At 42.1% G+C, this 13,300-nt stretch overlaps 1 protein-coding gene across 2 annotated transcripts in view; it reads left to right on the top strand.

The window, feature by feature from the left end:
• The first annotated feature begins 4,260 nt into the window (after positions 1-4,260).
• KDM5A (lysine demethylase 5A) overlaps positions 4,261-13,300 on the top strand; it is a 49,210-nt gene continuing 40,170 nt past the window's right edge. For both annotated transcript variants that reach the window (XM_059471647.1, XM_059471645.1), the window contains exons 1-5: positions 4,261-4,581; positions 6,311-6,388; positions 7,938-8,060; positions 10,221-10,391; positions 10,855-10,989. In XM_059471647.1, coding sequence (XP_059327630.1) covers positions 4,417-4,581; positions 6,311-6,388; positions 7,938-8,060; positions 10,221-10,391; positions 10,855-10,989 — 672 coding nt within the window. In that variant the 5' untranslated portion in view covers positions 4,261-4,416. The remainder of the gene's footprint in view (positions 4,582-6,310; positions 6,389-7,937; positions 8,061-10,220; positions 10,392-10,854; positions 10,990-13,300) is intronic.

The following is a 13,300-nucleotide window of genomic DNA, read 5'->3' as shown; positions in this document are numbered from 1 at the left end:
CCGCCGCCGCTTAAACGGCGCGACGCCCCGCCCCCGCGGGCTCCTCCAATCACAGACAGGCTTTTATACGGCACCGGAGGCCTGCGCCAATCAGCGCTCGCGACATGGGCGGCAGCGGTTCCGCCCAGGCGCGTCTGGGAGTTGTAGTTCCGGAGTGGCCGGAGGGCCCATGGCGGTGTACTGGGCCTGTGCTTGTGAGGGCAGCGATTTGCAAAGGGCAAAATAGAATCAACCTTTATCCACACCAGCAAAACACGCTGTGCAAGATGCTCCTTTTTCTTTGAAAGTGGTTTGGCATTCTGAGCGGCCACAAGACGTTACTGGCACAAATTCTGGCTGAATTGAATGTGTTCTTTAGGTCATCCCAGTGCCTTTTAGCCTCCTCATCCTCCTCATGCATTCCCAGTAGTACCTAAGGGTTGCCATTTATGCAAACGATTTCCTAATTTATTAAGTGTGCTGGAGAAAAAAACAACTTGCTCAGTGTGAAAAATGCCAATCACTTGTTTTTAAAATTTTGAAAGTTTAATAGTAATAAAATGGTTATAAAAGTAGTAATATAGTTACAGTAATAATAAGTTGGACAATTAGGATTTACGACAATATGAGTTTGTTTCTTCTGATAATGGAGAATTAAATTCTTTTTCTCTGAAAGATTTAGGTGTCCTGTGGCTGCTATCTTGGTGGGAGTTCTCTCTTAAAAAAAAAAATCTTACATAGCATAGTTTCTATTTTAACATTATGTTATAACCTAAAACTATATTTAACACACTACTTAAGAGAATTAATGCAGAATAACTCTCTAACCTACACATATAATATTAAAATTAATATTTGAGATAAAGCCAATCATAAAATATGCATTTTTCACACTCAGCAATAAGCCAGGGTTCTTTTTGCATAAGACTTTGTTTAAGAGACATGGACTTTTTTTGTCAAAAAAGGCTTATTTATGAAACCATGAGGTTCTTCGTTATCACAATTTGCAGCTTCTTTGTGAGGGCAAGAGGAGGAGCAGGCCAGCGACAGGACCCGAAGGAATGGCCTTGTGAAAAACACCAATCACTTGTGTTAAAATTTGAAAAGTTTAATAGTAATAAAATAGTTATAAAAATAGTCATAAAAATGAGAATGTGGACAATCAAAGGTAGGACAATAAAGGACAATAAAAGCCAAGAATTATGGATGTCTGGGTGTCTGGCACTCTGCCATAGAAACACACCTTGCTAACAAATGATTAACTGTTAAAAGCAATAGCCTGTTGCATATTCATATATCTCATACATGATGCAAAATATTCTTTTCAAACAAAGGGTGTTCTCTGGTTATTGTCAACTTCCTCCCTCATCTTATAAATCAATTGTCTTGGTCCCTCAAAGTCTGGTTCTTCCCGATAAGGAGGCAATAATTCTTCTCTTGGGTTTTTTTGTGTCTTGTGGCTGTTATCTCTCCTTGAGCTAGTTAGAAAAAGTATCTTATATCACACAGTTTCTGTAGCCTAAAACTATATTCTACCACACTACAGCACTACAAAAAAAGGATTAATACAGCATAACTTTCCAACATAACACATATAGTATTGTGTTTTAATATTTCCAAAAAGTCAATCATATAACATGCATTTTCACAGCCTGAAGCTGTTTAGGTTTAGGTTGGGTATCAGGAAAAGGTTTTACCCACAGAGGGTGGCTGGGCACTGGAACAGCTCCCCAGGGCAGTGGGCACAGCACAGCCTGACGGAGCTCAAAATGTGTTTGGACAATGCTCTCAGGCACAATGGGATTCTTGGGGTTCCCTGTGCAGGGGTTGGACTCAGTGATCCCTGTGGGTCCCTTCCAACTCAGAACATTCTGTGACTCTGTGATTCTTCTTCAAATCAATTTCCTCATGAAAATAGCAGGGTAGATCTTTTCTGTGTCAAAGTCCAGAAGCAAGGCTGCTGTCAGGGACTGGCCCTGATGACCGTTGTTGGTTGGTCCCTTCCAGCTCAGGATCTTTATGATTCCCTGGGGTTAGACAGGGGGCTGTCCCTACTCTCATAGAGCAGCTGCAGACATTGTATGAGGGGCTGAAGTCTTCTCTCAGGGAGATGATAAATAACCCCAGATAACCAAGGAGAATAAAAACTGACATGGAGTACATGTGGACTGTCACATTCACATTCTCTGAAAAATCCCTTTGCCAAGGATTTTTCTCCTGGGAAGCTGAGAAGCCTCAGAGAAAAGGGAAAACAAATATTATCTCATTTGATTCTCCTGTGTTTTCCTCATCTGGAATATGTTAGGAGATTGTTTACCCACAGGTGATTGTTTCATTGGATTCTGGTGTGAGTTGTTTTCACTCATTACCAATCAGTGGCAAGCTGTGTCAGGACTCTGGAAAGAGTCACAAGTTTTCATTATTATCTTTTTAGCCTTCTGTAAGTATCTTTTCTGTATTCTTTAGTATAGTTTATTATAGTATTCTTTAATATAAAATAGTATCATAAAATAATAAATTAGCCTTCTGAGAACATGGAGTCGGATTCATCATTCCTTCTGCCCTACTACGGGGGTCCCTGCAAATACAATATGTGGACAGGTGTTTTAAAGGCCAACAGCCCCAAAAGAAGAACAGGTAATAGAGAAAAGCTTAAAATTCTCTTTTTAAAAGGATCTCTTGCAGGATTGATGAGAAAAATGCCCTCTTAGGTTATATGGGATATTTAGGTTTGCTGCTGCAACATTCCCAACATCGCCTCCCAGAGATCTCCACTAGCCTAAATATCTTAACATAAAACCAAAACAACCTTGAAGAGTCTACAGGGAAAAGACTGGATCTTAAAACAAAACTTTTGAGCAGGGAGATTTTTCCTTCTGGTATTCCTGGCTAAATCACCCTTTATCTTAGAAACTGGGTACGTGGTGATTCTGTTGTTGGGAACACAAGGCATGTGTATTTCCTCAAAAGAATCTCAGAAGAGAGACTCAAGCAAATAATAAATAATAAAAGAAAAAAAAAACTGGAAGGAGCTTGTAGAGATATATCATTTCTAGACAGTCATAAGGAAACATCTGAATCCCACATGCTTATGTAGTCCTACATAAAATTATCAAGCATCCATGTCAGAATCTCCCTATGAAATGTAAGAATACTCAGGAACAACACAATAAAATGAATTTGCTCAATGTTTTATCAGTTTGATCTTACCTGTAACTTCTGTTAAAATTAGCCATTTGCATTGGGGGTGTGTTTGCCACATGTAAAATGTGGGTGACACCTCTTTAATCTGGCAGGGAAGTGACGCAGAGAAATGTTTTAATCTGCGTGCAGCAGATCTTGTAAAGCCTCCTGGCAACAGGAGGAGGGAATTAACTTTTCCTGAGGTTGAAATAGAACGGCAGCACGGAAGTTTGAATAATCAGTAAGAAAGAAGTGAAATGTGACTTTTGGCAGACAGTGAAGGCACAGTTCTGGTTAAACACGACACACAGTTTATTTGGTTGAAAAGACACACAATTTACTTTGGGAGAATGTGTTGCAATGGACAGGTAAAAGATACAGATCTCTCTGTGGTGACAGTGACAGGACCCGAGCGAGTGCCCTGAAGCTCGGTTGGGTATCAGGAAAAGATTTTTCCCTCAGAGGGTGGTTGCGCACTGGAGCAGCTCCCCAGGGCAGTGGGCACAGCACAGCCTGCCAGAGCTCAAGAAATGTTTGGACAATGGTCTCAGGGACACGGTGTGACTGTTGGGGTGTCCTGTGCAGGGCCAGCAGTCGCATTCTGTGTTATTTGTGGGTCCCTTCCCCATTCCGGCACCTTCCATCGCCACCAACCGCCCCTGAGGGCAGGGGCGGGGCCTGTAGTGGGGCGTGGCCACGAGGGGGCGGGGCCTCTGGCGCTCCTGACGTCCGGTATAGACAATGGGCGACGCGGACCCGCGGAACCGGAAGTGAATCGCTTGGCTTTCGTCGCACATTCCTCCGCGGCGGAAGTGGCGGTGGCCCCGCCCTCTCCGGTCCTCGGTCCCTCCTGCCCCGGCACAGTAGCCGGAGGGGCGGCGGACGGGGCGGATTTGCGCTGGCGTCTGTCTCGGGGGCGTCCCCGGGAGCGGCGAGCGCGGGAGCCACCTCTCCAGAAATAGCGCGGCGGAGGAACTACTTTTTGGATCGGAAGGCAACATCCCAAAACTTCCGGGGAGGGCTTAGAAAGGCGCGTCATTTCCGGCGGGCCGGGACGCGAGGAGCGGGGCTCGGGCGGGGGCAGCGGTCCCGGCCGGGACGGCGCCAGCGGCTCTCGGCAGCACATCCCGCCGCCCCGCCCGGCAGCGCCGCCGGGGGATGCGCCTCGCTCCCCGGCCCAGCCCCTGAGCTCCCCGGCCGTCTCTCTCCGCCCTGCGCTCCCGGCGGCGGCGGCGCCCCCCTCCCCCTGCGGCCATGGCGGGGGGCGGCGGGTCGCGCTACGCGGCCGAGTTCGTGCCGCCGCCCGAGTGCCCCGTGTTCGAGCCCAGCTGGGAGGAGTTCAGCGACCCGCTCGGCTTCATCGGCCGCATCCGCGGCCTGGCCGAGAAAACCGGCATCTGCAAGATCCGGCCCCCCAAGGTACCGCCCGCCCGCGGGGGCTGAGAGCGGCCGGGCCTCGGTGGCCGGGCCTGGCCCGTGAGGGGCCGCGCAGGCTCCGCGCTCGTTCAGGGCTTCGTGTGCCGCTCTCCAGAGGCCGCGGTGTCCGTGCCGGGCACGCCGAGGAACCTGTAGAATCTTTGACCTCCGAGCGGGGTTTGTAGAGGCTGCTCTGAGCAGCTGGGAAGCGAATAGTGAGTGCACGGCCGTGCCCGGGACTCGGTGCTATTTTTGCTTCCACAACGCCAGCAGTCAGCTTTGGAAGGCTTTGGAGGTGAAATCGGGCGTTTGCTGCGGGCGGGGAAGAGAGAGAAGGAAGGTTATTTATTCGTTGTGTGTCATTATTCATAAGTATAATTTTTAGATTGTTAGGAGGGGGCCGGCCTGTTCGTGTACGGGTGTTGTTTGTGCACAGCTCTCAGGAGGCAGCAGCTCAATCTCTCCGACGGCTTGGTGGTTCCTTAGGGTCACCTGCCCATCAGACAGCTTGGCAAAAGGCACTTTCATCATTAAATTGTTAAAGTACAAGTAAACTTTAAATGCAGCTGAAAGCAGTGAGAGAGGCAAAAGCCTGAAAAGACAGCGTGTAGCTGAGAGCAGTGAGGGTGTGGGGATTGCTGATTGGGTTTCACGGCTCTCTCCTGACCTGTTTTGGTTCCCGGAATGCGTTCACTTGGTTCAATGACACGGTGAAAGCTTGACCTCCAAGGGGCTGCCCTTTCCAAAATAAGCTGCACAGCTCAGGTTGGGAGGCCACAAGGAGCAGATCCAGGTCCTGCTCATTGAGGATAAGTGGAACTTTCCCGGCTCTTGGATGCATTGGTGTTCCTCTGGGGCTGCTGAGCCGCTTGCCCTGCAGGGTTTCACACGTGTCAGGTTGATTTGCCACCTGCAATAATTGCTTAATCACACATTTCATACTACCCTGACTGATTAATTGCTTGTTTCCTGTTAATAGAAGCTGTAAATATTTAAGGTTGTGCTCGAGGCCTTTATGTGCTGCAGCAGATTGTGTGGCTTGGCCACCTGTAATGGCGTAGTGTAGTCGCTGCCAGGTAGATCTGATGTGACTGAAGCTTGGGTAAAATGTGCTAAAAAGCTCAATTTTTAAAAAATTATTTTAAAAAAACTTGTTTTATGTTGTACCACAGTTCTGTGAGATGGGGCTGGGAGGCACTTGTGGTTGCACCGACCCCTGACAGTGCTGAGAAAGTCATAATTTCATGCTCGATTCCTGTTAAAGAATTGGGCTCCTGACTGGTGGCCTTGTCTTTATTGAAGTGACTGTGGACAAGCAGAAAATGTTAAGATGTGCCTGATTTAGTCTTTGTTGCTGTTGACACTGAGGATTTTTCATTGTGCAGGATATATGGATTCTTTATTTAAAATAAATAAACAACCAACCAGCTACAGAGTGTGTCTTGTGTTTAAGCTTAGCATGAGGTAATGCATACTGAGATGCTTTCAACCTTATTTTCTTTGACATTTTTGAATCTGTGAGGATCTTTCTTCAGACTAAAATATGGTGGGAGGAACATTGTTGTATAAGCACAAAAATGTCTTAAAATTGGAAAGTGATATCACCAGTTGTTCTTAGAAACTAATTTACTATTGGAAGCTTGTTTACTCAGGCATTATTAGGGTGTTTGGTTTTGTGCATTTTGCAGAGAAGTTTCTGGAAGCAGTAAAATGTCTTTCTGTCTCTGTTTAGGACTGGCAGCCTCCATTTGCATGTGAAGTGCAAAGTTTTCGTTTCACTCCACGAATTCAGCGCCTGAATGAACTGGAGGTGAGATCTTCCACTGTTGATATAATTTTGTGTTTGCTCTGAAAGAAAGAGATATCCCTGCTTGGGATTTGCATGTTTCTGGAGGGGGGACACTTTAGAAGCCCATAGATGATGTTAATATTTATATTTGGCAGTGGCAGAGTTTGTATAAAATAACTCTGCCTTGCTTGGAGATAAATCTGGTTTTTATTTTATTACCCAAAATAACCACAGGAGTTTTTCACATTCACCTGGTGGTGTCTAGAATGAATTCCAAATATCATGTGTGTAGTAAGAGCAGCCAGTGTCTAGCCTTCAGAGCTCCACAGGCAATTTTTTCCTCTTAAAATATTTCCTGCTGCTCTGATGCCTCTGGTTACCTCACGCTGTCGTAATAATGCCTTTTAAGCCTTAAAATTATTTTTATAGGCTTATTATAGCTGCTTAATTTTATGATTTAAAGCCTTATGTGAGCTGTCTTGAAAGCAGTATGACCTCCATTCTGTCCTGGTTTTTCCTTTTCTCTGCAACATTTCTCAAAGCCTTGCTTTGTTCACATACCAAAATGTCATTTGGCTTGTAAATGGGGCTCCTTATGGAAAGTGATTTGGGTACTCAGAGAACAGGCCCTTTGTGTGGATAAGGCATATATAAAAACTGGCATATATAAAATCTGGTGGTATTTCCTCTCTTCTCCACCAATAATTGTTCTGTTCACACCACCAGTATGTTGAGTCTTAACTTCTTTTTGCCAGGGTTGGGATTAAATAAATGCATGGGATGATGTTTCTTGTTTGGACTGAGATGTTTATTAGTGCTTATCTGTGTTACAGTCTCACAAGCCATCAGTTCTACAGCACTTCACTCTAACAAACTAAAAAAATGGAGCCTTTTCTCTCTACAAGGCCTTTTAATCTCTAATTAAGAAATGACAATTATTTTTACTTTTAACCTAATAACCAACCACCTGCAATGCAGACTTTTTATCTGATTACACAAAACCACCCAAACCCATGAAGAAGAAGGTAAAGAAGCACCAGCCTCCACCCTAAAACCTCTTTTTTTTTAATATATATTACTATATTCTAAAACTTGAAACTCTTAGGTTTTCTACCATGTGATATTACACACTTCTATTCAAACTACACACCCATAATCTTAGTTTTGTCATTCTGTTTTAGAACTCTTCTCCATGGCTTCAGGTCAAATGCAGTGTTCTCTTGGTGGTCACAATTAATAATTGTTCCTGTGTTTCTCCCTGGAATGCTGATTATTTCATAAGCATGCATTTGCTTTCAGACCAAGAAATTATTTGGTAGGAATTTAATTGATAGTGTCTTAAATGCAGAGAGAAAAGCATATGTAATTTTCTTTTTGTAAAGTTGTTCTTTTTAAAAATATTTCTATTTTTAGGGATTTTTTTTTACCTGACAAAGAAATACCTCCCCTTCCAAGATGCATGTTGAAAATTGAAACACTATAAAAACTTACCTTGTTTTCTCTCAGGACTGTAAGATTTTGTCACATTTGGTTTTGAACATACATGATTGTCTACCTTTACTGATTCCAGGCAATGACAAGAGTGAAACTGGACTTCTTGGATCAGTTAGCAAAATTTTGGGAACTCCAAGGATCCAATTTAAAAATCCCTGTGGTTGAGAGAAAAATACTGGATCTGTATGGTTTGAGCAAGGTAAGTATTTGTAGGCCTTAGGCAGACAGGGATTTCAGTTTTCAGTGCAGCTCAAGAAGCCAAACAAGAGGAAGGGCTTGTGTTACAGTGCTAATCTCATTAATCCAGAGATTAAATAACTGGGAAAATACAGTGAAAAAACATTTCTAATTGGAATGTTTATGGCAAACACATCACAGTGTAATTAAATTAGTTACCTTTGGCTGGATTGGTTGGATTCCATACAGCAGGTATTTATTACCTTGTTTAGCCTGAATGTCCTGGTGTCAGCTGGCCTCTTGGTTTTCAGTTCTCCATTTTTACATGTGCTGGAGCTGCAGGAGTTTGAGCTGTTCTTTGGGAAGGCAACAATATGCTTGTGTGCATTTCAGCTCTGATCAACAATTCTGTCATGAACTGTTGCAGTTTCTCCTTCCTTTTTTCTACCAGAGGTTTTTATAAACACGTCTTTAAAAATATATCATGTCATCTGCAGGAATACTTAACTTTACTTTCCAAAACAGACTTGGCTTAAAGCTGGCTAGAAATGAATATTTCCATAGTTATGTTTGGTGAACACACCAAACTTCTTTCAAAGTTTATGCGCAAGTCTCTGTTGGAATTTGGTTTTGCACTGGCAAAATAAATGTACCATTATAGGCTTATAATAAATAAGTCTATAATGCTAATAAATATAAATAGGTAGATTTCTTCTTGCAGGGAAAAGACCGAAGTTCTGGTAGTTCTAGTGCTTCTAGGTTAGAGCATCAGTTTCCATTCCCCATCAAGATTTGTTTCTCTTAGGTAAGTAAAAATGCAAATGAGTATATTTTCATTTTGAAAAAGTCAAGTATTTTGGAAAGTCTGGAAGGGCTGATAAAATGTCTTCCTGTATTTTTTTCTTTTTGTGTCTGTGGTGGCTTACTGGGATATGCAGAATATCAGAGAGGTACTGGAGAATATCTGGGTCACTGTAGTGAGTTGGAACATTTCAATTGGCTGTAGATTTGCAGCTCTGAGTTGGTTTGGTTCGTTACTGGCTTCTTTTGCTGTTGTTCATGCTTAGATAATTTTAGAAAACAAGTTTTCCTGGAAATTTTAAAGAGAAGTTGAAATTTAGGACAGGTTTCATTTTAAAAGGTTTTTCTAGAGCTTTTCTGTAAATTCTGAAAAATAACGATCAATAATATTGTTTTATTTAAGTGTAACTCTGTGTGATTATAGGAGAAACCAGAATTAATGAATTTGCTTGTCACTGTCACAGTTAGACTTCTCATTTTACCTCAGCCTCACAAGCAAACCATAAATTTCACTCCAGTAATAAAATGTTTTTCCTTGAGGTTTCTAACCGTATGTGAAACATTAAGCTTGAAATTTTGTCTTCATGTGTAAAGAAATGCAATGGAAAACTACACTGCTGTAAAAATGATACTAGTTTTACAATAATATGAATGGAATTATAATCCATTTGTGTTTTAACTTGTTTGGCAGTGAAATGAAAAGGAATGGAGGCAGTGGAAATGTGGCCTGTGTGTTGGAGGAAGCAACTCATATGCTGTTACATAGCTTGCAGACAAATGGTCTTGTTTTTAATTGTATGTCCATATAGATGTGAGCAGTGATAGTTCTGTGTGTGAATTACTGGTCTCAAACCAATTGAAGCCATGTGTAATAACTGGACTGAGTTGGAAGGTAGATTTACTTTTCCCTCTTTTTATAGTAGTATCTTTTCCCTTCAGGGTTTTGTGAGAGTTCTGAGCTCCAAGACTCCCTTCTGCCTGGGGTCTGTTAAAATGGGCTTTATTGCTGGCCAGACTCTGTTTTACAGCAGAGCACAAGTCTGGTGAGGGTTAACTGTTCAGTGTGTTCTTGTGGCAGGTTTTGTATCTTTTCTCCAGCACATGATAAACCTTAACTATTGGGCTCCTCCTGTCACAGATAGTATGTAGTTTACATTTGCTAATAAACTAAAAATCACATTAAATATATGAAGCAATAAGAATAGCTAAGTTATAACTTAAAATTTGTTATTAAAGGACTAGTCTTTCAGGAAATGAAAGGTAATTTCAGGATTCTGTCACTTTTTATGGACCCTTTTAACATTTGATTGGTTTAATTGATTCTTGCTTTACACAAACTGGTGAGAGCAGCTCAAAACCCTGAACTTCTTATTTATTTCAGATTGTTGCCAACAAAGGAGGCTTTGAAGTGGTGACCAAAGAGAAGAAATGGTCTAAAGTGGCGAGTAGGCTTGGCTACCTGCCAGGGAAGGGCACGGGCTCCTTGCTCAAGTCTCACTATGAACGGATCCTGTATCCCTACGAGCTCTTCCAGTCTGGGGTCAGCCTCATGGTGAGATGCTCATCTTTCATGCTGTGAACAGGCTACCTAAAGGCACACAGAGTGCTCTGTTACTCCATGTCAAACTGGGACAGGGGGTCAGTGCTGTTAGGAGCTCCAGCTGTGCCAGCAAAGCTAGAACCACCCTTGCAGTTATCTGTGACAGGCCAGAAGTTGTGACGTGACCTTGTGTAGTTATTTTCTGGTATTTCTTTATAGGACTGAAGCCAGCCATGTTGGGAAGGAAAACAAGGCAAAATATGATATGCTTAAGTGAAAATGTTTATTTTTCTCTTGATAACCTGCTAGCTGGGAGTCAGTTTTCTTATTTGAAGGGTGAATGAATTAATTGGCCTCTTTTCCAAATGGTCTGTATGACTTCACTCATCCCGTTTCTTAGCACACAGAATGATTCATGGGCTGTGGGATGATTAGCACTGCCTGACCAACAGTGTCCTGTGCTCTGCTCCTCTAGGGCATCCAAAAGCCTAACTTGGATCTTAAGGAAAAAGTGGAGGCTGAGGACCTCAGTTCAGATGCCCAAGCTTCCCCAAAGCAGGCTTCAAGGATGAATGTTATGCTGAAGAGAACCAGGCGTGTCAAATCCCAGGTATTGCTGTTGATCAGCTCTTATTTCTCCCACCAGTGCAGCAGCCTTTGGGAACCTGCTCAGAAGCACCACTGGGAAGCAGTCTTCATTTAACTAAAATCCAGAGAAGTAACTCAGTTTGTAACTCTGAGATCTGGTTTGATACAGCATGTGCACTATTTGTGTCAAAACTTCTAAAAGTTGCTTTTTTGTTTACTCACAAGTGGCCTAAGTACATTGGTAAGGAATGTGTTTGTGAAAACAAGACAGAAAGCTATTTGTGAGTTGGTGTTAAAGCTTCTGCTTGTACAAAGTTCTAGAACTTTTAAAAACCTTTTTAAAAGATGCCTCTTGAAGACATAAATGCAAATTCATGTAAGTAATGATTAATTGTGGAATTGCATGTGGGACTAACTATCTCAAGCTGGGCAGTACTGCAGGAACTTATGAAGAACTGAAACAGATGTGTGAGGACATGATCAGTGATGGCTGCAACTATATAGGAGCTCTACAATTTTTCTGAATTACTGGTGTTACAGGAATTTCTGATATTCTAGTAGGTGATATTAACTCCTGAGAAAATCTGAGTTCAGACTGAATGACCACCATTTAGAATTGCTATCTTACTGAAAATAATTGTGAGGTATTGCCCTGATGGCTCTGTTGCACTATTTAAATCAGGCCTTCCCCTTCTGACAGAGATACTCCTTGCAGGCAGCATCCTGAGGCTTTTCACATGGAGTCTGCTGGCTTATCAGCAGAGCGTGGGTGAAAGCTGGATTTATATGCAACCAACTTCCTACTTGCTTCATCCTATTCTAGACTTAGCTCCAGCACCACAAGGTTTTTTCAAATCCTCTTTAACTGCTTTTTTGCTACAGTGCACCTTTCTTGTCACAGAGGTATTTGAGTATCCTTTATAATTTTTTGCCTCCTTCTCTGATGTTTTCCTGTATAATTTTTTGTCTCTTTCTCTGATGGTTCAGATGAGTTGTCTTTTTTTAGTTTGTTTTCTCAGCTTGCTAAAGCTGACCTGAAGTTATTTTTCATAGCCATATAGCAGTGCATTACACAAGCAGTCCCAGGCTTGTTGATCTTCCCAGATCTCTCAAAGTATTGGTAGTGAGCTATCCAGAAGATCTGAGAGTGCTGCAGAAATTTCAGCAGTCATTTGGTATGTGGAATTCTTCTTTGGATTTGAATGAATCTTATGCTGAAATACCAGTATGTCCTTTTTCTCACACATGGTGTAAAAGTGTCACTGTTTTATCAAACTTCTGTGGGATCTTTTTTCCTGCCGATTTCAGCAGAATTAATGGAACTTGTCATTTCTCCATGTTGGAAAGATGATTCTTCGGTGATCCTGGCACTGTAAAGGTGTTTCACTTTGTTTGAAGGGCCTGCAGTTCAGAAATAAGGGATAATTTTATTTAGATAACATGGCTACAAGCCTAATAAAAGGCATGTAAATATATTTATTTTTTGCAGGTTATCTTTTAAGCATTACAGTTACTAAAATGACTGATGTGAGTTCTTGAATACAGAAAAAACTCATCCTACTTGCACATTCAGAAGAAGTAGGTTTTGGCTGTGTTGGAAGCTGTGTATAACTATGTTAAGTCATCCCTGGAGCAGCATTTAGAGCCAGATTTTTCCTCAGTATCCAGAAAGGCTAGCAGGGTAAAATAAATATCTGAGAACATGGAGACATTGTTCCAGATTTCAGTGCACCTTTTTATTGTAGGCAGGACTCTGTTTATTGTCTGAAATGCATACCTGGAATTGGACCAGAGGTTGTCTAAACAATCTTTAGAGAGCCAGTAATATGCAAGTAATGTAAAAACCTACTAAATAAATGTCATTCTGCTCTAGCTGAAACATCTGAATGATTTGTGTGTGGTGTGCCAAGTAGTCCAGTGCCTGGTTAGTGAGCATGGATAATTCCACAGACCTCTGCAGATCCTCAGATCTTTTCCAAGGGCTAGAAGTAGTTTGCAAAGATCCTCTGCATCTTCTTGCAGATAACTTACCTTAGAATGGGCAATTAATAAGGAAGTATAAATACAGTATTCAGAAATTACTGAAATAGAGAAACATCCTCAGCAGTAGAAGGGGGTGAGAGACGTTTAAAAAGCAAGTTTCGGGATTTTTTGAGAACATGAAAAATGAAATAAAATAGGCAATGGATGTCCTCTGTGAAGGATAGCTTGAGAATCTCTGGATACTATAGTCAAATGTCAGTTGTAAACATTGTCTCTGAATAGGAACGGAGTAATTAGATGGTGAGCAGTTATGTTCAGAAAATTAACTTAATGCTTTATTCTGTGTTCTC

This window comes from Ammospiza nelsoni, chromosome 5 (genome assembly GCF_027579445.1).
Source record: "Ammospiza nelsoni isolate bAmmNel1 chromosome 5, bAmmNel1.pri, whole genome shotgun sequence".
Lineage (NCBI taxonomy): Eukaryota > Metazoa > Chordata > Aves > Passeriformes > Passerellidae > Ammospiza > Ammospiza nelsoni.
The sequence above is the reverse complement of the archived record's forward strand: the minus strand, read 5'-3'. Positions and strand labels throughout refer to the sequence as shown.